Source organism: Zootoca vivipara, chromosome 7 (assembly GCF_965207765.1).
Source record: "Zootoca vivipara chromosome 7, rZooViv2.hap1.1, whole genome shotgun sequence".
Taxonomy (NCBI): domain Eukaryota; kingdom Metazoa; phylum Chordata; class Lepidosauria; order Squamata; family Lacertidae; genus Zootoca; species Zootoca vivipara.
Genome location: NC_142590.1, coordinates 39,219,995 through 39,247,007, shown reverse-complemented (window position 1 = coordinate 39,247,007; position 27,013 = coordinate 39,219,995). Strand labels below are relative to the sequence as shown.

General features: G+C 41.0%; 1 protein-coding gene across 4 annotated transcripts in view; it reads right to left on the bottom strand.

Annotated features, from left to right (window-relative positions):
* GLIS1 (GLIS family zinc finger 1) overlaps positions 1–27,013 on the bottom strand; it is a 191,932-nt gene that overhangs the window by 109,302 nt on the left and 55,617 nt on the right. For all 4 annotated transcript variants that reach the window (XM_088674042.1, XM_088674040.1, XM_088674041.1 and 1 more), the window contains exons 3-4: positions 9,138–9,336; positions 293–1,385 (exon numbers count right to left, since the gene is read on the bottom strand). In XM_088674042.1, coding sequence (XP_088530168.1) covers positions 293–1,385; positions 9,138–9,336 — 1,292 coding nt within the window. The remainder of the gene's footprint in view (positions 1–292; positions 1,386–9,137; positions 9,337–27,013) is intronic.

Genomic DNA, 27,013 nt, shown 5'->3' with positions numbered 1-27,013 from the left:
ACATTGCAACATTTATATCTCAGACACTCCCTCCCATATGTATATATTCCGTGCCCCTCACAACACCCAAAATCGTCTTAGAAGCATTACAAACCAAATTGCCGGAAAATATTACTGTGCTGGAATGATATTGTTGAGGAAGGAAAAGTGCAAAGAACTCAGAATGTATGTTTTTAGTCAAATCCTGCTTGGAAAAAGCACCCTGATAATGCTGGAAGAGGATTTTTAAGAGGAGGAAGAAGTCCAGAGACATTAGCGTGTTTCTAGTCAAATAAATATATTCCAGACTTACCATGCACTTGTTTGGTTTTTCTCCAGAATGAACCCTCATGTGAATCAGCAGTTTATAACGAGCATTGAAAGGTTTATACCGACGGACACAGCCTGTCCAGAAGCAAGTAAAGTCCTCTCCTTTCCTTTGATCAATGTGTGTTTTTTCTATGTGCCGGACCAGTTCATCTTGTTGATCATAGGCAGCGCTACAATCAATCCACCGACAGGCCTGCTTGCCATTGCTGGTCTCCTGCTCATCGCATTCGTTTGTCTTTGGAGACATGGAAGCATGTAAATGAGACAGCGTCCCTTGAGTTTGGCTTCGCTGCTGGTGCAAATGATAAGGTGGTGGCAGCTCTTGGTTATGCTGGAAAAGATCTGAGGTGGAAGAATATTCATCAAGTGGTTCTTGTTTTAAAAAATTCAACTTCTGACTGCTATGTGAAGTGTCTTGATGAGGAACACTAGCACTGTTCATTATAAGACAGAGGCTTGCATTTTCTCCCGTTTGCTGCATTTGCGAATGATCACAGTCACCTCGGACAATTTCAGTGGAAATGGGTACAAGGCATACCGAAGGGGAAGGAAGATGACAATGGTTCCCAGGCTGGGAACAAGACTGGGGACGAGAGGCTTTCTGCGTACTGTGGAGAGCGATCTCTCTGGGAGAAGGGGAAATGCCAGCTGAATTAGTCCGCAGTCCATTCACGCAGGTAACCAGTGACGTTTGTGACGTGCGGATGATAGTTGTAATATCTATCCCATCAGCGGAAGACGGCAACATGGAGATGCATCTCTTCTTCAGGTTGCTTGCCTGGTGCCTGCTTGGATGCTGAGGGCTGCTGAGTGACAATGAGCCCAGGGAGGAGCTGTGTTCATTATTAAACAAGTATGATGAAAGTGAATTTGTAAGGCCATTGTTCATTAGGTCTATTTCAGGATGAAAGCTGCCTGAGCTTCTCAGTTCCATTCCTTCGGTAATCCCTCTATGTGTGGAAACCTCAGAAAGGCCCTTGTAATCGCTTCGGCATTCCTGTTTTATATGCTGAGTAGTGTGGCTTCCATTCACGCACAGAGTGGTAGAGTCTGCTGAATCTTGAAATGCGGGAGGCCTGAAACACAGTTTCATTTATCATCACTAAGTGGCAGAGAATTGTAGCATTTCATTCAAGATGCAATGTTTATTAAGCTCCTTAGCAAGGGACAACAGAGTTCATCTTTGTACATCATCTAATAACTGCATTTGAAAAAATTACTTATCTGCTTTCTCTGAGAATGGAAAAGCAGCAGCATCTCGTATGGTGTTGGTTTCACACATACAGAGCAAAGTACTGTTGCAGCCGTTTTCAAAATGGCAGCACCTCAATAACCTCTACATATCTTATTCAGTGGGCATTGCAGGCAAAATGTATTAAAGCATTAATTATTTCTAATTCCACCCCCCTCCCACTACTTGTATATAGATCAGTTTAAACACAATTAATCAAGACGGTTGTGGATTTTGCTCACATGTCTGTCCAGAAAAATGAAACTAACATACTTTCAAGATTAAAAAATATATTAAAAAATTGTCCAGTAGCACCTTAGAGACCAACTAAGTTTGTTCTGGGTATAAACTTTTGTGTGCATGCACACTTCTTTCAGATATACAATTTTTAATAAATTCTTATTTGTTTATTTATTTATTTTATTTTATTTCGACTGCATCAGACCAACACAGCTACCTACCTGAATACTTTCAAGATATTTGCCTTGAAATATGTTATTTCCAGATGGAAAATGCACATCCTTCCCACTGAACAATGATTTATAATCTGCTCCACATTGGAATCCGAACTTGAACACTGAGATAATTTATCTAATGGGGTTGGTTTGGTGCACAGATGTAGTAAAAGCAGGTGGTGGAATCCTGAGATGGTAGATGGAATGGACTTCAGGCTGCACATTTAAAAGAAAAACTTGCTGCAAGTAACACCAACCAACAACTACACAGGGACCAGCCTTTTCTTTTTCTATTTTAAGCAAGGAGGGGAGAGGGGGGGAGGAGGAGGAGGTGGAAGGAGGAGGAGGATGAGGAGCATTTTAAGTGTGGTATGATGTAGTGCAGTCCATTCTACCAACTCTGGACTTTCCTGCTTCATTCTGCTGCATGTATAGAATGATGCCATACAGAACAGAATTAAACTCTACCCTTTAGAAGAATGATGAGTCCTAGAGATGGCTAACTAACCCTGTTTTGCTAATCACTTTACTTATGTGTTTTCACAGTTTCTGTTGTTAACAGCTCAGTAGCCCATACCTACAAAATAAGGGGGCAGTAGCTTTGCTGGGGATAGAACAATTTACAGTTGCATTTCTAATGTCAACGATATATGCTTTGCAGAGGTGCGCATTTGTTTGGGACGAATTGAAAAAAATTAACTACGTAGTTAATTTTTCATTCTTTCCGAAACTAATGACCAGAGTGTTCAAAGGGCAAAAGAATCTCAAGGAATGCTTTTGCTTACCCTAGCAATCTGGTCTCCTGTAGACAGCAATGGGCAACTAGCACAAATGCCAGTTACAAACTAAATGTGATTGTAAAGACTGAAGAAGTCTTTACAATCTGAAGAAGTGTGGTATCTGAAGAAGTGTGCATGCACACGAAAGCTCATACCAAAATAAAAACTTAGTTGGTCTTTAAGGTGCTACTGAAGGAATTTTTTTATTTTACTTCGATCCAGACCAACACGGCTACCTACCTGTAATTGTAAAGACTGAATAACTAAAACTAATGAGTTTTTTTAAGAAGGGGAATGGAATGGCCATGCTGTCTTCAATGGCAGTAAGGGGCAGCTACACCAGGCGGGTCAGGGGGTGAGGCATCAGGGTCGGAAAAGAGTGGAGACTGCAAGCCATACTCTTTGTTCTGGTCCACTGCCTTCCCATATAAGTAGGGCATGCTTGGAACCAGATGTTCATTTGGTGTTGGATTTAATGCCACTTGTTTTGGCTTTGCCCAAGGCTAAGCAGGCTAAGCATGTATCCCACCACTTAGTTAGTTCTATGCATATGTCCTGCATAATGTTCTATGAGAAAGCTATATAGTAAGTATCAGAAGCATGGGATGGAATGATTTGTTTTAAAAATAGTTCTACCCCACCTGCATACCATCTCCAAAATGTCACATTAAAAATAACTCAGAAAATGTTGACTTCTCATAAAATCACATTTGTCTGGGATGCAGGTTTGGCAAGATTTAGTCATTTCTTTGTGGCAGGTTTACTATCCAATATCTTTTGAACCATCAGAGCTAGGCTTAGGGTTTTTACACTGGAAACTTCCCTCTCTTTCTATTGAAACTCCACTTTCAAGCCTTTCATCTCTAGCATGATGACTTGTAGAAATTCTATTTCAAATAATGTTTATGACTTATTGTTTATATTATCTTAATCTTTTACATTTCGTCTGATAATAACCAACACACCTGGTTTTTATAGGTAGAATAGTAAATACACATTTATTGACACATCTTAACAGATTGTCTATAAAATATGAGGCACACCAGTAAAATGAAAAATGATGTGGTATAAAATCTTTACCTGACATTCATTTGGAACAACCAACACAGCTTACTCATAGCTTTACAATGATTTGTGTTTTCCATGCAAGAAAACCCTGCATTTTCACAGTATCTAAATCTGTTACAAGATATAAAAGTTGCCCTATTTGTTCGTAAAATTTTGGAAGTTAGGCATAGGCAACCTATAGTTTTCAGAGTTTTTGGTCCATTGACATTATAATTATTTTAATTCTGAAGAAGTTGGCAAACCCTATTCTATGTAATAGAGCTAAGCAGTTTTTATTTAAACCACTAGCAGCAGCTGAATAAAAACGAACAAATGGCACTATTTATTTTAAAGCATTTCTATAAATCTTAACAACTGTAATTACTATAGTTAAGAGTGTTGCTTAAGTTAATCTGTCTTTGGTGAACTAGATATGTCTTGCTGGATCCTGGAGGTGAAAATCAGACCCATTTCAGATTCCCCAAGTCTAACCCTAAACAGGATTGGATTGATGTTAGATATTCCTGGAGTCTGATGGGTCCACATTTAAGATGATTCTGTTATGGACTAGGTCAGGCATCCCCAAACTTCGGCCCTCCAGATGTTTTGGACTACAATTCCCATCATCCCTGGCCACTGGTCCTGTTAGCTAGGGATCATGGGAGTTGTAGGCCAAAACATCTGGAGGGCCGCAGTTTGGGGATGCCTGGACTAGGTGATTGTGATCATTCCCTCCATTCATTAGCAGCAGGTGTCACAGCACAGGTGTGGCTGCACTGCTCTGTGTGCAGGATTGGACTAGATGACCCTCTGGGTCCCTTCCAACTCTGTCATTGTATGACTTCTATAGTCATTTATTTTCTGTGCCTTATAATGGATTATCTGAAAAAATTGCCAATATTAGCTGTTGACCAGTTGCACAGAATAAACGATTAGGATTTTTCTATCAAAACACATGTATCTAATTAGTCTATTCCAGGCACGTCCAACAGGTAGATCGTGATCTACCGGTAGATCACTGGACGTCTGTGGTAGATCACTGGCTCCCCCCAAACCAGCTCAACAACTTTAGCTCCCCTAAAAAAAAAAGCTCACATTTTCGCCCTGAATCCCCCCAAAACAGGGCTTTCCTCCTCCTAAAAAGCTCAACAACTTCGACCTGAACCCCCCAAAACAGGGCTTTCCTTCATAGAAAAAGTTCAACAACCTTGACCTGAACCCCCCAAAAGGGGGTAGATCACTGCCAGTTTTTAACTCTGTGAGTATGAGTAGATCACCGTCTCTTGGGAGTTGGCTACCCCTGGTCTATTCTATGTAGGGGAAATGTACTGCATAGCTTTCAAAGCCATGAGATGAACTTGTGGGGAGAAGGAGAAGGAGAAGGAGAAGGAGAAGGAGAAGGAGAAGGAGAAGGAGAAGGAGAAGGAGAAGGAGGAGAAGGAGGAGAAGGAGAAGAAGAAGAAGAAGAAGAAGAAGAAGAAGAAGAAGAAGAAGAAGAAGAAGAAGAAGAAGAGGTTCTCTCTGGAATACAGCTCTTAAATAAGTCGAGGAGGACTGGAAGAAGATAATGGATTTCAGCATGTTAGGTTAAATGGACATTTTATTTGCAACAGTCAGTTGTCTAGAACATTTTTTTGCTGATGGCGCAGATGGTATAAGCTTTTATTGGGGTTTTCTTTGTGGTTGCAAATCTAGGAATTAAAGAAATAACCACAGAAATTCTCCTTTCTGTTATTTATGGACTGGGAAGCAGGAATGGTCAAAATGACCACAGCAAAGGAAGCTTCCAGTATACTGTTATCACAATTCTTCCCCTCTATTGCCCAGTAGTCTCAAACCCTAGTGAAACTGTAACTTTAATGGAGGTTAGGGATAATGGACATCACATGCTTATGTATTTAACCTCAGGCAGGACCTTTCTCTTGAATTCATTTTCATAGAACTTATACACTGAACTTTTAAATGGTGCTACATGAAGAAATCATGAACACAAGGACAGCCTTTCCCCCACTCATCCCACAAATGGCTTTTGACGCGAGACCAAAATCAGGAAAGTAGATGCTCAAGTTGCACACTATACTGCCAGGTGTGTGAACTCCACAGTCCAAACTACCAGTAAAACTACATGTGATGGCAGCAGACCCGCATCACTGAGTATTGATTGCAACAGTAAATCAGCATGTATAAAGCAGGAAAGTGGGGGATAGAGGGGAAATTGCAATGTGGGCACTGTTTTACAGTGGCTCTGTTCCTACCTACAAAGTCATGCTCTGAGTGTAGCACTGGGGGAGTGTGGTAAAAAGTAAAGGTAAAGGTACCCCTGACCATTAGGTCCAGTCGCGGACGACTCCGGGGTTGCACGCTCATCTTGCTCAATAGGCCGAGGGAGCCAGCGTTTGTCCGCAGACAGCTTCTTGGGTCATGTGGCCACCATGACTAAGACAGTGAACAGAGAATCCACTGACAAAACAATGGGCTATATTAAATATTTGGCCACTGTAGGAGGAAAGCTCCTTTTTAACAGCTATGGTGGCATTTTGAGGAATCCTATCAACAGTACTCACCAGGTTTAGAAAGGCTGAAGCTTAGTGATGTATCAGCAGTCAGAAATTTGCAAAGCTAATTGCTGGTTGGGGTGTGTGTGTGAACTTTAAAAAAATACCACAATATTGTGGGATGACATCACAGCAAGGGGCTCTTAATACATCTACAGAAACATAAAATTATGTGGGACCTGAAATGCCAAAAGCAAGCAAGAAAACAAACAAACAAACCATGGAACCCCTGAGAAACACTGGCATTCATTCTACATTCTTCCAGTTTCTGAGAAAAAGGCAAAGCCTACAGAGCCCAAGCCAAGCTTTAGGAGTAAAGGGAATTACCCCAGTCACCTGCTGCTTTATATCACAATAGCGGCTCTCTCAAGTTCTATGGCACATAATCCTGTGTTGTTCTGGGAATCTTCCCTGAGACAGAGTTGTAAGGAGTTCATATTTCGTAAGGGAGTACTATGATCCCCTGTATACAGGCATCTGTCATTTCCTCATTATGGATTTTTCAAAAAGCTCCTGAAAAGATCTAAGCAAGGTCTTCTCTTCCTCCTTTTGTTTGCTCCAACCCCAATTATCTTTGCATCATAATTGTCTTCAGTGAAAGAATAAAACCAGATTGTTAGCAGTAAGTACCATGTGGATTCATAACAGGGTCAAGATGGAGTTAACAAACATATATAACAAAATCAAAAGCAGCTAAATTGCCATGAATAAGTTAAGAGCCCTTGTTTCCTCATGCCATGTATATGGAAACTTGAATAAGATGGTTCTAGACATGGAGCATTTATGAATTAAAGTATCTCATATAAAAGTTTCAACTTTGAAAGGTATTCCCCCCCCCCTCTAGATTCTGAAAAAGGTCAATATTGTTCAGCAAAAAAGCAGAGTAATTGATGGATCGCCTCTAAAAAATTACCTCTAAAAAATAAAAATTCATAGCAAGTTTCTCTCAACAATTGACATCTTCTTAGAAGGTTACCAGATTCAAACTTTGCAACAGTGTTACTTTATACAAGTAGGATAAAAATGGGTTTTTTATATATAGTTTCCTATCCTTAAAAAAGCACAGAAGTCTTAAATGATTTTTTTAATGAGAGAGAGAGAGAGAGAGAGAGAGAGAGAGAGAGAGAGAGAGAGAGAGAGAAATGTCCTGTTGACTAGATGGGAACTTATGATATCCTCCTATGGGGGTTGTTTTATTATTTTCTATCTTCCTTCAAGTTGTAGCTTGAAAACATCCTTTTTCAAGTACTTGAGGCCAGATCCCTGATTCATTCTAAACTCAAGTCAGCAGCTTGTCCAGAACCCAGCAATTATTTTTCTTCTGATCTACAACAAATTCTTTACTGAAGATGGGATCGAGCCTCATACATGGAATTAAAGCACTCCATAACTGAGGTGCCCTCCACAATTGGCCAAGCTGGCTGGGACCAACGGAAGTTGTAGTCCAACAACACCTGCAGGGCTACCCTTGAAATAAGTAATTGGAGAGGAGGGTGAAAAATAGACCAATGTCTCATCCACATGCTTGTTGAGCAAAAATCCTCTTCTTTACTTACCATCCAGTCATTCGCCATTCATGTTGCATGTTTGGCTAAAGGGGATGAGCAACAAACCACCTCTTGGAATGGCAAATCTTGATTTCATTTTGACTACAGGAAACCATATCAGAGATTGTGGCAATGGATAAAGCCTATTTCAAGAAGCCAAGAGGAAACTATTGCCCCCCCCCTCCTCCCCTCTTTCGATTCTTAGAACTAGAACACAAAAGAAGGGCATACTTGAAGGTACACGATGGAACGCTCTTCCCGGGGAGGCTTGCTCAGCGCCTTCATTACATATACGGTATTTAGGCACCAAGCAAAAACATTCCTCTTGTAGAGGAATACAGGGGTGGGGGGGAGGGAAGGAAATGTTCTGCAGCCTCCAAGACTCCTGGTGCTCTAATGCATTTGCCTGTCAGGGTGAAAGTCTTTTAGTAAAAGACTAAAAGGAAAGGAAAATGGGAGGAAATAAAGTTGGTACTGAAACCTGAGGGAATGAAACTTTAAAACAACAACAACAACAACAACAACAACAACAACAACAACCCACTGCTCAAACCCCGAAGAGGATGTGGAGTGGGTGATCCTTGCTGTTTCCCAACCTTCATGCAGTCATGGATCCAAGAATGTCAACAACTGATCCACCATCTCCACTTGTCTGCTGATGCCCATGTTGCCCATTCCAGACTGCGCACAGACAACAGCACACCCTGCTTTTGTGCCCTGCAGGCAAACCAGACTGAAGGCTGACCTAGCCAGGATTGCAGCTGGGGCGTCCCCACTTTTTTGGGCCCCTGAGTGGCCCATTATTATTATTTTAATTATTGGAGGGCAATCCGGAAGCCCCCATGGCCAGCCAAGGCCAAAGCAGAGGGCTGTGCAGGGCTACTGCTTCCGACTCTCAGCCAGGGAAAGCTGCAAATGTCACCACCATCAGAGTTACGGTAAATGGTCTTTATCTCAGGCCTTCAGCTGATTATGGCATTTTAAACTAGGGCTGTTGTTGTTGTTGTTTGTTACTGTGTTATGTATTTTTGTGTTTTAATATTGTAAACCACCCTGTGATCCTTGGATGAAGGGCAGTACACACACATAATAAATAAAAAGATTAATAACTCAAGTTGACAAAATAGCATGGTGCGTAACTGCTGAAGTTTTCAGACCTGTGACAACTTCTGAATGGTAAGAGCACATAAGGCAGTCAAAACTGAAAACAATACCTTGTATCTGAGCGAGACAAGTTCAGCTGACTAACATGTAGGAGTCTTTCGCAAGGCAACGGGTGGTCTCGGGTAAGCGAGCTTCCTGAGTGGATGAGCAGGTTCTGTCTACACACGGGCCCCAAGCTATTTGTCATCTCCACATCCATCAAGTTATTCTTCTCAGATATCAAATTACAATGATTGTAGGCACCATTCACTGTTAAAGAAAGGAGAGGTGGAAGAGAAAAACATAATGATGAGCTCCTCAACAAGAGCGGTGCTGTATCTTACATGTCTCCGTCAGCATGATCCACCTACTACTGGCAGTCTGCCTCAAGAAATCAGGAGAGAATGGGGGGGGGGGAGTTTCAAAGTAATCAAAATCCAATTCCTAAGGAATTAACCACTGATATTAATTGTTGCTTTCCCTACCACCACCTTATATTGAAACCTGAATAAATGATAATATTTCTAAGAACATTTTCTTTTACGACAGGAGGAGGTGAAACAACAGTTTTTGTTTTTATTTATCATTTCTTTTGGGGGAGTCTTGTAGGTTGAGGGGGGATGGGAAGTGGCACTTTGACCATAGGCCCTGAAATGTTCTTCTGAAACATAAACATTGGATACCAAATTCTTGCCGGTCCAGGTTGCATTTTGCTTCTTTTCAGCCACCCAGGTCCTTACCAAGCAATATATTGAGGCAAGTGTTTGCGAAACAATAATGAATTCAGATATTGTGGCTCCATCCCTGGCATAACTACGATGTAAGACAAGGGCAGCACATTACTCTTTTAAAAAATGTGAAATGGGGGGGAAATAAGGATGTAAATGTTATTTATGAAAAGTAGCATACATAACTGTGCTTCACTCCTTCTGCCTTTAACTGAAATAATTAAAATGAGCTCTCGCTTATGTGCTAGATTGCAGCCTCTATTTTTACCGATTTTATTTTACACCTGAACATTGACCCATTTTCAGTCTCATTGCACAAACTATAAGAATAGATGGCCTTCAGAAACACTCTTTCTAACATGCCAGCTGCCTGACTTTTGATTCATTATAGGACAGTATCGGACACGACTAAACAACTAAACAACAACAGGATAGTATATATAAGCTGGCTTCTAATGAGGTGCTCGTCAAAATCATAGATTACTATTTATTTGCCACACACAATCTAGAGTTTGAATTGTAGCCTGCTAGTCAGTTCAACTGGATAACATGCTAGTCTTGAAGGATACAAGAAGTCCTGGAAATGTGCCCATGTGCAATGCTTGAATAGCCATATCCATTTCAGTTTCAAAACATTGTACTATCAGAGCAGGAGAAATACAGTGACCCTAAATGTCTTTTTAAAAATCACAACAACAACAACATTTCAGAAAGCATACGCCTTATCAAAATAGTTTTTAAAAAGCTGTGGATCAGATCCAGAGATTTCTCTCCCTCTCCCAAGTATCTCACCCAACACCACAGTGCTAAACTGTTTTTCACATATGGGATGGGTTTAGTTAGTACCAGGAATTGCTTCAGGAAAAACCCTGTGGGTATAGATCTTCCATAGCCGCACTCTTTCATTGTTTGGGCAATACAACTCTGAAATTCATTAGCAACCATTTTAGCACTTTTACCATGATATCATGACACAGAAACCAAAAGCTTCAACTGGACTATTTACAACACCTTAACTACATGCATAAAGAAAACATAGGTGCTATTGGGGGAACAATTTTAAAGAGAATCACAATCTTCATAATAAAAAAAATTCCTTCCAGCAGCACCTTAAAGACCAACTAAGTTTTTATTTTGGTGTGAACATATCTTCATAATGTTGGCAACATTTACCTCCCCAGCGGGTAACAGAACTAAAGCCAGGGAAGTATTATGAAGCTGAGGCCAATTGGCAATATGCATATGTTTACAACCTAAGTTTAATGTGGATAGACTTTCTAATAAAATGTCAGATCATATTTATGCCAAATTCTTAGCTTTTTTAAAAATGCAGCAGTAACAATGACAGACAAGCCATGGCAATAAAGCAGAGGTTTTCAACCTTTTTGACTCCATGGCTCTCTTGACCAACTACATTCTCTCTGCAGCACCCCTGTGGGGCTCAGGAGCCCAGTTATGTCACCCCTTGCCTGTAGAGCTGGCAGCCTCTCACCCATTTTTGAAGAACCTCCCTTGTGGAGTGTTCCCTCACCCTCCTCTCCTTTGGAGTCCTCTGGGCAGCCACTGCTGCCGCCCCCTGGTCTTTGAGCCATCCCTACCCCCACCCCAGAGAGAGGTGCCTCCTCACCATTGGTGCTGGCTCCCTGGGTGCCCAAGCACCCACATAATTCCCCATGTGCAAGTCTTTGGGAGGCAGAGACATAAGGAGTGTGGCACCCTTGACCATCATTCAAGGCACCCCAGGGTGCCACGGCACATTGGTTGAAAACCACTGCAATAAAGCATTTCCTGTTAATCCAGAAACACAGAAAAGAGTCAAAAAAAGTGGCCTACAATACAAATTCTAAATTCAGCTTAGTATCAGAAACAATTAATTAGATGTAAATCAAGCAAGCAACAAAAAGGAACATTAACATGATGCAAAACTAGAAAATGTTTATTTCTAAATTTTGTGCATCCTTAACACAGCTGGTGGGGAAATGGGCTATATTACAGGTTCGGGGCTATGCTTCCTGTTTCAGTGCTGTCAGCAGAATTTTAACCTACCGTATATAATGAAGCTTACCAATAGCAGATAAAAGGAAAACATTTTCATATTTTTTTACTTGAACTACCAATACCATAGTAGTTCAAAGCATCTGGAAGACACCATGCTGCCTACCCCTATAATATCTGCTTACTTTCAATACAATCACAATAATTCCAAAATTTACATTATGAACTAGTCTTAGTTTACAGACAGTAAATCTAACAAAATAAAACTGTTCCTTGCTTTCCAGACTAATGTCACAGGAGGTTAATGTCTCCAAGTTTAACTCTAGGTTAAACACACACACACACACACACTTCTTCCACATTAAAATGTTAATTAAAATACTACAAGAAAACTATGGCTTTACACTTTCTTTCTTTTTTTATAATATATTTTCCAATTAAAAACATTTATATCACATCCATTATTTCAAATTATACAAATACATATCAATCAAACCGAATGTTATGCCAAATCATCTAAAATTTTCGGGGTTCCCATGCTTCAAGAAATTGGGGATTCCTCGCAACTGCTCACTGCCGTCTTTTTTCTAAAGTCCAAATCATCACTCAAAGTCTATAATAGTCCCGATCTTTCCCTTACAGTCACATAGATATTTTCCTCTTTCATCCGATTTTTCCCCAGCTGCTGAGATAAATATCAAACAAGATTTCACATATGTTCTTTCTCCTGTGTGAGTTAATCAGTCCAGCCTCCCCATAAATCTTCTTGGTCTGGAGCGTCCCTGTTGCGTCGGTCTTTCAACACGAAGCAGCGCCATCTTAGAAAACTCAAATCAGTTTCATTTTCTTCTCATAACTATGTAGATTAACGATCTTTATGAAATTTACAGCTTTTCCAGGCAGAAGATCCAGTCATCACATTATGCATAGATTCTTGATAAATTAGTGGCTCTCCTTGCCCTATAGCTGAACTTAGCTTCAGGTCGCTGTTCAAATTCAAAGTGTGTCACATCTCATAAATCCTCCGAACGCATTCCAGGCACTCCTTCCCTCCAGCTAGAGGGGAGCTTCTCTCGTCAGCAACTCCACATCTTCAAAAAATATACTCAGTATCAACAGTTTATAAAATTCAACTCACACAGATACCTTTTGTTTCTCTTTCGTTCCAAACAAGCCAGGACATCACGTCTGGGAAGGTACGAAGTAACTCATATGCAAAAAATAAAAAAAGACTCACTTCCCTTGTCGTTCCGTCCCCATCAATCCTCCTTTAAGATAAAATACAGCCTTTGACTCCTCACCCTCAGCAGCGTAAATTCCTCGGCAGTAAACAGAGCTTCTGCCCCTCCTTCTGAAGTATGTCCATGGATTTAAGCCTAATTATCTTCTTTAATCATGGAAATCCCCACCATGCAGGTTAGCGTCCGGGAGTTCCGACATTCCTCATAAGTGCTTCAGCCCAAGCCCCCCCCCCTCCTTTAACAATCGGAGTGGGTTAGGGGGCATCGCGGGCCAGCGGCCCCTCTCCGTAACCCCCGGAGAGGTAAGGGGGTTGCCATTTACTCCCCTAGCAACCGCCAAATTCCTTATGAAGGTCGGAGGGATGGAAAACAGGTCAGCCATTCCTGCAGGTGGAAACCGGAACCCGGCTTTACACTTTCAGTATTGATTTCAGACTCTGACTTCACTATTTTTCCCCACTCAGGTGAACAAGAGTTAGTGCCACAACACACTACGGTAATCGTATAAATTTTGTTGGCATTAGTGTCATCCTAGAAATGAATAATGGCACAAAGGAAGAGTGTGCTGGATCAGGCCAATGACTCATCTAGTCCAGCATCCTGTTCTCACAGTGGTTACCCAGATGTCTGTGGGAAACCCGCAAGCAGGACCAGGGCACAAGAGCACCTTCCCCTACTGTGGTTTCCAGCAAGTGATCTTCAGAGGCATATCACTATGACTGTGGAGGCAGAACATAGTGTCATCATAGCCAATAGCCACTGATAGCCTTATCCTCCAACAAATGGCATTCCCTCACATGCCAGAACCAATTAATTGGTTCTAGGTTGCAGACCTAATAAAGGCACATGCCTAGGCATGCCTATACACAAAAGGCACACATGTTTCTTGAAAGTCACAGGAGCTTATTCAGACTTTTGGACCTGGGCAAAAGAATACAAATACAGTCAGACCTCGGTTCCTGAACTGCTCTGTTTTGGAACGTTTCGGCTCTCGAACGCCAAAACCCCAGAGTTTTCTTCTTTTTTCTCCAAAGACTTTGCCGATCGCCTTTGATGCTCGGTGGTCAAACATTTCGGAAGTCAAACAGTCTTCCGGAACGGATTATATTTGACAGCCGAGGTTTGACTGTATGACGTTAATCGATCATGAATGGTGAGCGATAGGTTAAATAGCTAGGTTTCCCCGCAGCAAACATAGTATGAGGACTGTGTTCCCAATTCTATAGATATTGTGTATAAACCCAGCCATGTGGCACTCATTCACATTCAATAGTACCTGGGACTACAAAAGTACAAACTATATATTACCTTTAAATACATCCGTATGTAACAAAGCTTCATTTTAAAAAAATGAAAAGCACCCTTCAGAGACTTGTTTTGAGAAAAGATTGGTTCTTGGGTCTTTGTCCACTTGAAACACAATTTGGGTAATTACTAATCGAGTTGCCAGGGAATGGGGGATTGCAAGAGCAAAAATTAACCACTGGAACGGGTTAAATATCGTGCTGTTCCTCTTTCACTCAAAACTGCAGCTTCCTGAGTCTGCTTTTCATATTTAAAAACACTGGGCGATATCCAGTAATGTCCATCTGCCATACTGTTTGCAGAACAGATTACCCCTCCCACTGCTGCCATCCAGCATACACTCCTCCCCCCAGCCTGTTCCAGAGCAGAACTGCAGGGGCATGTGAGGTTGCAGGAAGGAGTACAGGAAGGGAAGTCCTACTGTGTGAGTAGCTCCATGCTAATGAGAGCTTTATTACATGCATTTTCACATAAATGTGCGGTTTGTCTCCAAAAGGCAATGCTGGGTTGCAGTCTGACACTAATCTCTATAGCGATAACTCCAACTTCCCAAGGATGTTTCAGTTTTTCATTCATAGTGGATACCGTGTTGTACAGAGGTCCTGTTGTTTCTGATAAAAGCACCCGCTGGGGCTTCACAATGAGATAAGGCTGAATGGAAAGGGTGATGTTTCGACAAGAGTTTGCTGCAGTGCTTTAGAGCTTTACCTAATTAAGAACAATGAACAAATAGCTTTAATGACACATAAAACTGCAGTGACTCACACTCAAAACAAAGATATGTTTGAAATATTTGCCTAACATACTAAACTATCCCCAGAGCTTTTGTGGCTTTTGTGGTGTCTGCCAAACTAGGTCATTTGCTTATCCTTGCTGCTTTGAGACATCATACAGAATGCACCTATGACATGTCTAAAGAAAATAACATTTTTACTGGCAACGTGCACTGCAGTGTCCTTTCAGAACAAGACTTTAAGTATCACTTATTTTTATTCAATTGAATTTATCCATTTGTAGAAAGGGTTTTTAAAAAATACCCAGGGCAACTGTAAAGTTACTTCTGCATGAGCATCCCCCAACCTGGCGCCCACCAGGCGCTTTGCAGTACAACTCACATCAGCCCAAGCCAGTGTGGCCATTGGTCAGGGATGAAGTGAGTTGAAATCCAAAACATCAGAAGGACTTCTGTGCTGAAAAGGCAGGCGTTCAATATGTGAAACCTTGCCTATCATTGAATATCTGTATCAGGAAAAGGCTGGATTAGCAGGCGGGGGGCGGGGGAACCCTACATTTTAACGGTGACAATTCAAAAATTCAACTCTTCTTAGCTTTGCCCCCAGCTGTTGCATGATTTATGGCAGGATTTTGGATCCTGCAAAAACTTTCTTCCATGTGATTGAGGTCCAGAAATGGTCAAAATTGCTTCCCGTGTGGAATGGCTTGACTGAACCTCATGCTAGATACCATGGTAAGTAAAAACGCATGGTAGAAACCAATGGCAGCATGCCAGCAATCCAGAAAAGTGGAATGCTGGTGTGGGTGCTACCATTTAATTCAGTTGGCCCTGGTTCAGGACCACTTGCCAATGTTGATTGATTTAAATCAAGGCAATTCAAAACATGATCTTGAAAAACACACAACTGATTTAAACCATTGATTTTAGAATCATTGCTTTAGCGAAGTTTCACATTGATGCTTTTCTGTATTCCCTAAACAATGGCATAGTTCTGGCAGAGGACTGGATACACAAAGTAGGTCAGAATGAAAACTGGTAGGATTGCATCAGGGACTCATTTTAAGGAAAGGCATTAGTATTGTGGAGAATATTGAACATGAGCTCTGGATTAATGTATGAAGAATTGCTGGAGAAGCTACCGCAGCCCAAGAATTTAAAAGAGCTAAAAACCTAACATTTTGATGACGATTTTAATCATTCCTTCAAAAATCTACCAAATGCTTGTTTATATAGTCACTGTGTGCAAGAGTGAGGAAAGAATGTCAAAGTGAAGTCATGTCTACAATTTGGAAAATTACACCATTTTTGTAGATCCAAAAGGGGGGTGACAACAATTTTACAGATTTTTGCTTGCTGTTAATGGTGATCTCAATGTCACTGGAAACAAGAGGAAATTAAGACAGCAAAAATATCTTAATCTTTGCAGCTCTAAGACACATTTGACTTAAAGTAATGCAGGACTGATGACTGACAAACTCAAGAATTTAGAACCGTTAGAGAAAACTTGCTGAATAACCTGCTTAGTATCACCCAATAAAATCCTGCAACAGTTAGACATATTCTACCGTCTTCTTTATTTTGGGAAAGTGTGTGTGTGTGTGTGTGTGTGTGTGTGTGTGTGTGTGTGCACATATATCTAGATTTCATTTTTAAAAAACAAACAAACAAACCCTACTATGTGAAATTTTAATAAATAGAAGAGGGCAAGACAAAATGGCAGAATCAATACAAAAGACGGGCTTTACATTCATTCATTTGTTTGCTTGTTTGTTTATAAAGATCTTGGGGCAGGTTACAACAACAGGAAAATACAATTCTAAAACAAGTAAAACCTTTACAATTATAAAACATGTAAAAATATTGAACCATCTCAAATAATATATAGCTAAACCTTGGATCCATTCAATTAAATTGGTTGATAACTGATTCTCAAAATATGCAACTACTTAGATTTTATGTACAGTATTTCATGAAATTGCAAACAGTTACACATTCTCAATACTTCTTAATAAAAGCTAACCATCTTAATAGGCAATGAGTTGTTTACTGTATCAAAAACAGCTGAGAAGGGGGGGGCTATTCCTGCTAAAACTATTCCTGTGGGTTGGGCTGCTCTCACAGAATGAGAGACATGGAGAACAAATGACAGCTCGGGTGATTTCCCACTGGGATGCAACACTTGTTCATCCATCAAAAGGTTTTTGGCTGAGCAAGTTGTAGTGTCCACTTTCACAAAGAGAAGGATAGGAGTGGGACTAATACAATTCAGTGGTTACATTTTGCTACAGGAAAGGTGATTTTGGATTGGGCAAAAGTTATTCTAGAATCATAGAATTGTAGAGATGGAAGATACCCCAAGGGTTATCTAGTCCAACCCCCTGCAATGCAGGAATCTCAACTAGATCATAAATGAGAAATGGCCATACAGCCTCTGCTTAAAAACCTCCAAGGAAGGAGAGGAACCTCTCATGGAAGTCTGGTTCACTGTCAGCTCTTACTGTCAAAAGTTCTTCCTGCTGTTTAGTTGGAATCTTTCTTGTAACATGAATTTGTTTGGTTCGGGTCCTACCCTCCAGGTCAAGAGAAAACTAGCTTGCTCAATCCTCCATGTGACAGCCCTTTAGATATTTGCAGATGGCTATCATATCTCCTCTCAGTCTCCTCTTTACCATGCTGAACATGCCCTCAACCTCTCCTCATAAGGCTTTGTTTCCAGACCCTTGATCATCTTGGTTGCCCTCCTCTGCACATGTTCCAGCTTGATCCTTAAATTGTGGTGCCCAGAATTGAGTGGTTATTCATAGTTTGGCTGCTAGCTTGGCTTTAACTTTTGGCATGTGAAAACTTTCCTCTTCAGGCTGGCATTTAGGCTGTGAGCTGGTGTGCATTCCTGTTCTCTGCTGCTTCATACTGCTTCATATTGAATTTGGCTTCATACATTTTATTGTATACAACCATGGGCAATTTTTCTGGAAAGATGGAGGATACTTTTTTAAAAAATAAATGACTCTCAGTGTATATTTACAAATATCCACATCGGAGTGGCACACACAATGGAATTTTCTCTCTTCCTGTATCCAATAAAAGCTACTCCTGACTGGGTTGGAGTGCAGACCTGCAGTGTAAAGTTGGCTTGGTGGAAAATGTGCATGGATACCTTGCACAGGAGGTCTCAGAGGAGAGAAGGAGGGAAAGCCCCCTTGCAAAAGTAAAATTCAGCTGGTGGTAGTCTGAATCCAAATCCTAGCATTTTTTTTAAGGATGAAGCACCTCCAATTTAAGTAGATAAAATATTTTCAATACTCCTTTTTTTTAAAAAAAAAACTAAGTACAGGCAACAACCAATTTACATTCATCCGATTGACACACAATTGTGAATGCACACATGGTGCTGAACCCAGAAGTGACCCTAAAACATTACCAAAATGTCACAAAAAAGAGTGAATGGTGGAGATGTGGGCTGCTTTATTTGTGCCCCGCCAATGAATGTGGGGGTTCGGAATGTAACCCCTGCGCAAAATAAGGATTGCCTATACCTCCCATCTTTTTTAAAAAAACCACTTGAATATTTGAATGACAGTTCAAATACAGATCCCAAATGAACCCTAATAAAAGATCTGGAATTGGGTGTGCATGTTTTGTCTGTCGTATTGCAGAACCAAAAGAACAGAATAGGGATCACAGGTGAGTATCACATATCCTGCAGAAAAATCACATGGGCAGAGTCATTATGGTGGCTGTGAAACAAGTAGTAGGTCCATAGTAGGGCTGAGGGAGAGCGAGTTAGGAAGATGAAAGTGAAAAACATACATCAAAACAGGGATGGGGAACCTGTGACCCTCCAACTATTTGTTGGACTACAGATCCCATCTCCCCTGACCATGGATCATATTTTCTAGGGCTGATGGGAACTGGTGTCCAACAACATCTGGAGGTCACCACAATGCCTCCCCCTATTTTCAAATCAGATGATAAAAGGAAAGTTGAGGGAAATAAGTAAAAAAGTATTTTCTGTTGTCATATTGCCCTTCTTGAACAGATTCTAACATTGAGCAGAAGAGAGAGGACAACATTTTGGCTTTGAAATGATTGCCAAAGAATGGTAGGGACAAGACTTGCATGTTACTTATAATGGAACAAGTCTGCAAACGTTCTCTTCCTAGAATACACACACTGGCAGGAAAAGGAGCTGTTCGTTAACTGCAGCTGAGTGACTGGAAACAATATTGCAGCTGTATAACTGGAGCAGTAACAGAGCTCTGTTCATATCACTGAACTCCTGGATTCTAAAATTAGGATGGAAGCACTGGCCAGGTAACATATCACAGTAAGCTGAACCAAGGTTTATGGGGACTGCACAAGTGTGTGACACCTCCCAGAGAGGACGTCACAACTGCTTTGCTCCTCCCCCATCTTTTTTCACTCCTGCACCACTGTGAGCTAACCCAGGTTTTGGCTCAGGGTGTCATTCAAACCCTGGCTTGTGGTTTAAGTTCTGTCCTCACTAACTACAATCTGCAACCAAGAATAAATGCATATTGCCATTGGGGAGGGGTGTGCTCCAAAGGCAAAAATATACTGATAGCCTCCAAGATTCAGAAACTGAAAAGCAGAGCTTTCCAAACTTTTCATGTTGGTGACACACTTTTCAGATCACTTCACGACAAAGTAACTCAGTTTTACTAGCAAACTGGAGGTTAAACTAACCCTTTCCAGACGCGGGAGGAGTGTCGGGAGTGTTCACGCGACAGACCTACGCACTGCAGCTGACACACTAACATGTTGCGATACACAGTTTGGAAAGCTCTGCTGTAAGATGTTAAGAGGCTGCCTAAGTGGGACGCGGGTGGCCTAGGGCTTGCCGATCAGAATGGTCGGCGGTTCAAATCCCCGTGAAGGGGTGAGCTCCCATTGCTTGGTCCCTGCTCCCACCAACCTAGGAGTTCGGTAAATAGGTACCGCTACAGCGGGAAGGCAAACGGCGTTTCCATGCGCTGCTCTGGTTCGCCAGAAGCGGCTTAGTCATGCTGGCCACATGACTTGGAAGCTGTGCGCCGGCTCCCTCGGCCAATAGAGCGAGATGAGCGCTGCAACCCCAGAGTCGGTCACAACTGGACCTAATGGTCAGGGGTCCCTTTACCTTTACCTTTAAGCTAAATGAGAGCCTTACACCCATACTGGCAGGCATTGCATGGCAAAGGTGCAAGCACTGGAAACTGAAGCTATCATGTGGAGGCATACTGCTGCCCAATGGAGACCTTGGGGCCCCCTTCTCCTCAGTTGGTGGTCAGTGGTGGTCTCTTATTGCCCTCCATCTCACGGCTGCCATAGTGGTGCCAATTAATAATTTATCAGGAGGCAGTGGAAGACAGGAGTGCCTGCCGTGCTCTGGTCCATAGGGTCACGAAGAGTCGGGCACGACTAAACGACTAAACAACAACAACAACTGCAAGTACTTGGCAAACAAATCAGGGCTTCATAATGGAAAGGTCACTAAACACACACACACACACACACACACACACACACACACACACACACACATGGAACTGGCAGTATATCTTAAAAAAAAACAGCAAACATCACAGGTCTGTGGCACATCTAGATGTAGACAATTTTGTGTGCAAGTCAGGCTGCTCCATCTCAAAAAGATACTGTAGACCTGAAGGAGATAGGCTATTCTGTATATTGTTATGCCTATCACCATTCTCCATAACAGACAATAATCAAAACTTAAACAAAATTGTGACAATTTGTTTTATTCCACTGCTGCTAGCTTCATTACTCTGTTTCTTTTAGCTATTACCTAAAAATACAGAGCTCACAACTCCAGCTGAACTTCTTTTATGCCAATATGCATGCTGGTTCCACTTACTACAATGAACATCATTAAATGCACATGTGCCAATGATACTTCTTTTCTTTCCTTTTTTACTATACTGTAAATATTTTTTAGAATTAGAGTTTGGTACAATGAATGTCAAACAATGACATGGATGTCAACAACTGAATTCAAGGCAAAGGAAGCTGTCAAGGAAGTAGAAAGCAGATGGTACTGATAATCAGTTTTGAAAGAGTAACATGGAGATATTATGAAGCCATAAATCAAATGGCTGATACATAAAATGTAATTAATTTTAAACGTTTAAAGGTATATTTCTTAGAGAGCTTAAAACCTAATTGTCAATGCAATTATCCAAGCTGTTAATCTCTCTGTGTTCTTTACTTGTACCAAGTTGGATATAGGAGTAAGGCAAGGCCCTGAAATACCAGTGATTGCCTTTTTTGTACTTTCAGATGAATGGTAAAATCACCCCCATGTGCAGAATCCGAAATGGGTAGACTGCCTTACAGTACAATCTTATGCATCTTTACCTGAAAGAAAATTACACCGTCTTCAGTGGTGTTTACCAAGTGTTTTTAAAATAACAGCTCTAGTATAAAATCCTGTATTTCCATAAATTGTTCAAGAAACTCACATGTAGGACAAAGACTGGAGGAACCAAAATAGCATGTTGAGAGAGGTGTTCATTTGCAGACGTTAATGGTCAGAATAGTCCAGAAATCAAAATGTAAATTGATAATCTGTTTTTACACCAAAACACATTACATTAATACTGTACACTCATATATATATATATATATATATATATATATATATATATATATATATATAACTCCCTAAAGTTAAATTTTCTAAAAAGACATATCAAGACATCAAACTGACATGAAATTTAGGAAGGACCAAGTCTTGGTAGAAACTTTAGAGGATAAAATACTAGTAAAGGGTGTGTGTGTGTGTGTGTGTGTGTGTGTGTGTGTGTGTTACACTTTGAGTCACTAGAGAAAATACTAGAGAAAATGCTAAATTTACACACACAACTGTTAAATAACTATGCCAAAGCAAACATTTGCATTCAATAATGTTATATGGATTTAGAGGTCTCCATAGAGATTAGCACCATGAAAATATCTGGTAGCTTAGGGAAAACATAACACTACTCTAATGTCTGTTGAGGGCCTTCCCCTACACTAACACACACTAACTTTCCGAAATTTCAATGCAGAAATAGAAGCTCTCATTTACGAACAACCTAAACCACAAAAAATTCTTTTTAATAGATTACAATCCCCATTTTCCAAATTTGTTATTAGAACAAGGTGACAAATCTCTAATAGTCCCCAAGCAGCCTAAAGCCAAAGTACGGCTATTCAGAATCACCACAACTTAGTGATATAGAGACTTCTTTTCCTACACTGGAAAAATACTTATGTATGTCTACTACACAGCAATTAATAAGATCAACCTTAGGATCATAGGGTTTAAACTATAAGTATATTGGTCCATCTGTGTATTACAGTGATAAGGGTGCAACCATCCAGGAAGGATTTAAAAGGTGGTGCTGAAGGACTTTTGCTCTGCCCCTGCTTGCAGGTTCCCACAGCAGTCTTTTTTGTTCACCATGCTGTTCAACATCAATATGAAACCACTAGGAAGCCATCCAAAAGTTTGGCTACATCAGTATGCTAATGATATTCAGCTTCACCTTTCCTGTTCAGTCTCAGAATCCTAAACCAGTCCCTGGTTGTAGTTCTAGGACAGAGGCAAATGTTTTGATTTTAAGCTGCTTTGGGTAACAAATTGCCTAGTAAATCAGCTTAAAATATTTAAACGGTTTTTTTAATGAATTAGGTGTGGTTTGGGCACCACATTAAACCATAGCTAAAAATAAACTACGGTTTAATGCACAAATGGAGACATTTATTAAGCCCAAGGTCACAATCCTTCATGGGTAATCTTTTGGGGACCATATAACAGTGTTATGCTGAGCCAGAGGCAAAAAGTGGAAGGACCAGAAGATGTGACTTTCCTTTAGGCTAAACAGTAGGCTGTATTCCAACAATCCCAACACACCCAACACACACACACACACACACACACACACACCTCCTTCCTCCATCCAGGCAAGCAAGAGGCATTTTAAGAACACATTCCAGCCAGACAAATGCACTTAAGCAGGGAGCAAAACAAGGACTGGGTTGGGGTGTGGCCTTGGGAAGTGTCTCAATGGCTGGATAAAGACCACTGGCCCTGAAGTTCCCCACCCTAGGTTAATGTGAATGAGGAGTGTTTCAGTGCATGCTGCTCAAAAATCCTTGTACTTCCCTACCCCGTCCCCCACCCCACCCCACTTCATCTGCTGGCCCTCCAGAAAGAAAGCAAACCAGAGGCTGGCTTTGCACATGCAAACTGAACTTGTAGTTTGTTTCCCCCAAATAAAACACAAGTGGTAAGTCAATAACAAACCTTGACTTCTGTTCCTGGTTTGTTTTGTCTCAAGCACAGCAGCAGCAAAGGAAGAGCAAAGCAGGAACTTTTAAATAGTATGCACTCACACACTGTTTATTCACACTAAACCATTAAGTATGGCTTAAGGTGAAATATGAATCAAGCCTTGCAGGCATAAGTCTTTTCCAGCCTTACCTTGAGAAGCTGAAGACTGAAACTATGACATATTGCATGCAAAGCATGTACCCCACTGCCAAGCTATCGTTCTTCCCCACCAACCCATCTACATCATTAACAAAAATGGTACAGCTGTGGTACCCAGTGACTTTTCCATCTGCAAAAAAGTGGAAGTCAAATGCAAGAGGGAATAAAGTTATTGGATTTGGATTTGATGACAGTTGCCATCATTTTAGATGCAATGAGTAAGTAGTCTTCTGCAATTTACCATCATCAACTTATTTCAGAGATTATATTCAAATATTTTAAGGCCATCTCAGTAAATCCCTATTCAGAAAATCAATATTTAATACAATACTCTATCTAAAGACAAACTAATCTTAGTACTGTAATAGCTTTAATAGGAAAAGTTATGTTGAAAAGTTCTACAAAGAGCCTGACAAGTAGAAACTCCATTTCATTTGATTAAAATCTAATAATATCATAACAAAAGAAAAGAATTCCCCACCCAAATTATGTTAGTTTAATTTAAAGGTGTTTTGTTAAATAGATGCAGTGGTGACATGCAAAGCTGAGGGAAAGGAATGAACATTATAAGAACACTGTTGCTTAGATACACTGTATTTTTTTTTTAATAACTCAGTACTCTGAAATCAGTGTTGCCTGTTAGCATGGGAATGAAGGCCAACATGCTGAGGCAAATTTGGCCAATGTGTGACACCCTGTGCTGAGCGCAATGCTTGTTGCCCTGGAATTGCATGTGCAGCATGCATAAGATAAAGAGATAAAGAGATACAGGAAAACAAATCTAATGTTATTTTCAGAATCTGCAAATAATCCATAAAATTCATGATGTCCTTAACTGATCAAAATCACATTTTGCACATTTGTTAGTATTCAGCCTTTTCAATATAAAAATATAACACCTGCTTGTTCAAAACCAGAGTTAAAGCTATCTCCTATTGGCTCAAGCTCCACAAAGTCATGAACTTAGAAGCTGAGGCTTAACAGATGTGTCCCATCATCAGTAATGGTTTATGCAATGTCACAAACTGTGCAGCATACTCTCCATACACCCACACTTTTCAAGCACAAATCCGGATGGGAAGGATGGAGTAGCAAGAACCAACAAATATTTTGCAATTTGTCCTAGTCCTGCATTGTGTCATAAAGCATCTAAGCCTTGTTGTATTGCTAGAAGAAACCTCCTACGAGTTGACCCATGCTTCTTTATTGCTTATATCAGTGCTGGCAGGACAGGTTAAACAGTAGTTGGGGTGTGCAGTGCCTGTATGTATGTGTTCTTGCAGTTTGGGGTGGGGTGTGTGTGTGTGGTTGGATACACTATTGTGTGGGGGGGATGCACAATTGTACACACATGTATTTTCAGAGTGTGGGTGGCTGCACCCATTTACGGCTACAGCATGCATGTGTGTCTCAACAACAGTATATCAGGTTTCCAAATGTGCCCACAAATCCAAAAATGTTCATGATCCCATACCACAATATTCTGATCCATAACTTAAGGAATAGGCATTGCTTACAGTATCCACTAGATGACTCCCTCTGCAAACTTTGCAGTACAGTACTGGCAGAATTCTTGCTTCAAACATGAAACTGTGTTACCATTGCCTTATTTTGCCAGAGTTGCTGACACAGGTTTTAATGAGACAAGAAAATCTTGAAAACTTTAAACTACTGCTCGGAACTTCACCAAAATGATGAAAAATAAAAATGGGGAAGAAATATATATGAGTTTGTGTAAGGTCAGGTCCCTCTAAATTTCTGGGTCTAATAAAAGTTAGAATTAATCAATGCTAAGTTAAGTCCAGTCGCAGACAACTCTGGAGTTGCGGTGCTCATCTCGCTTTACAGGCCGAGGGAGCTGCTGTTTGTCCGCAGACAGTTTTTCCGGGTCATGTGGCCAGCATGACTAAGCTGCTTCTGGCGCAACGGAACACTGAAACCAGAGCAGCGCACAGAAACACCGTTTACCTTCCCGCTGGAGCAGTACCTATTTATCCTCTTACACTTTTTTGGGGCGTGCTTTCGAACTGCTAGATTGGCAGGAGCTGGGACCGAGCAATGGGAGCTCACCCCGTCGCGGGGATTCGAACCACTGACCTCCTGATAAGCAAGCCCAAGAGGCTCAGTGGTTTAGACCACAGCACCACCCGCATCCTGCCATTGTTATAATCTGCTATTATTTGGGAAATATTGGGAAACTAATAAAAAAAATTACAAAAAACCCGTTTTGAGCTAGAATATATTAAAACAAAGGCCCTAGAAAAAGGAGTAGAAAACACTGTACATTTTTTACTCCATCAATTGCCACCTTGCCAAAAAAAATTATTAGATTGGATGGGCTTTAGAATTTCTTTTTTATGAACATCAGTTGAAGCTCACCAGAAGCCAATGCTTTTTTAGTATCTTCAATAAATTTTGGGAAATATATTTTATGGATAAAAGTGACAGGCATTCTCTGAATGTTTTTAAAATACTCCTCAGTCTAAGCCAGAATTTCCATTATAAAAACCTCAGCACTGCAACCAGTTTCTACCTTCAACTGTGAGTGATCAATATTTTGTAATATAAGCAGCATACTATATGCTCCTCCAACGTTGGACAATAATAATCCAAAACCAGACTAGAAATTACTGGAAAAGAACATGTAAGTGTCAACATTCTTGATCAACAATCAGTACTGTACTCATAATGAAGTGCAAATAATAGTTTTATGGGGGGATTAGAGATTGTTTAAAACCATTCATTAGGACTGATAATGGAGCAATACAGCAACAAAAAATTTTTACAGATGCAATGCAGAAAAATATATATCAAATTCTCACAAACATGAGCAGAAAACAGGCAATCAGGAAATTTGGAGGCACAGGGGGATAGTCTGGTAGCAACCTACAGCAGTCAGTTCCCCAGATTGAGAGAGTTCTACAGGTCTCCTTTGTACTGACTTTATAGTAGGTAATAGTCTGAAGTCTATTCACGAAGAGTCGGATATGACTAAACGACTAAACAACAACAGTCTGCAGTCATGCATTCTACAATTACCTGATTTGCAGAACCAGTCCTGTTGTCTAAAACTGCCTGCAGTGCTTTCCTACATGTGCTTCCTGTGGTATAGGATGTAGGGATTCAAGGCACTACCAGACAGGTGCTCCTCATGCACAGGCCCAGCTCTAGGTGTAGTCCTGGTGGCGCGAAGCCGTGTGGAAGCCGTGCTGCGCGCTGCGAGGGCGGGGGCACCGGAGCGATCTCCGCGCCTCAGCACCAGGGTGCCCGAACTGCTTGAGACGGCCCTGCTCATGCATGCAAGTGTTTTTGTCATCGTGATGTAAGTCCCTGTTTTTCTTCTTTGCTGTGGTTCCACCCTACTTGGATGGTCGTTTCCAGAGGGTGATACTTGGGGACTGCTCTTCAGCTCCAAGGAGCCTTCAGTGTGGGGTTCCTCAGGGTTCAG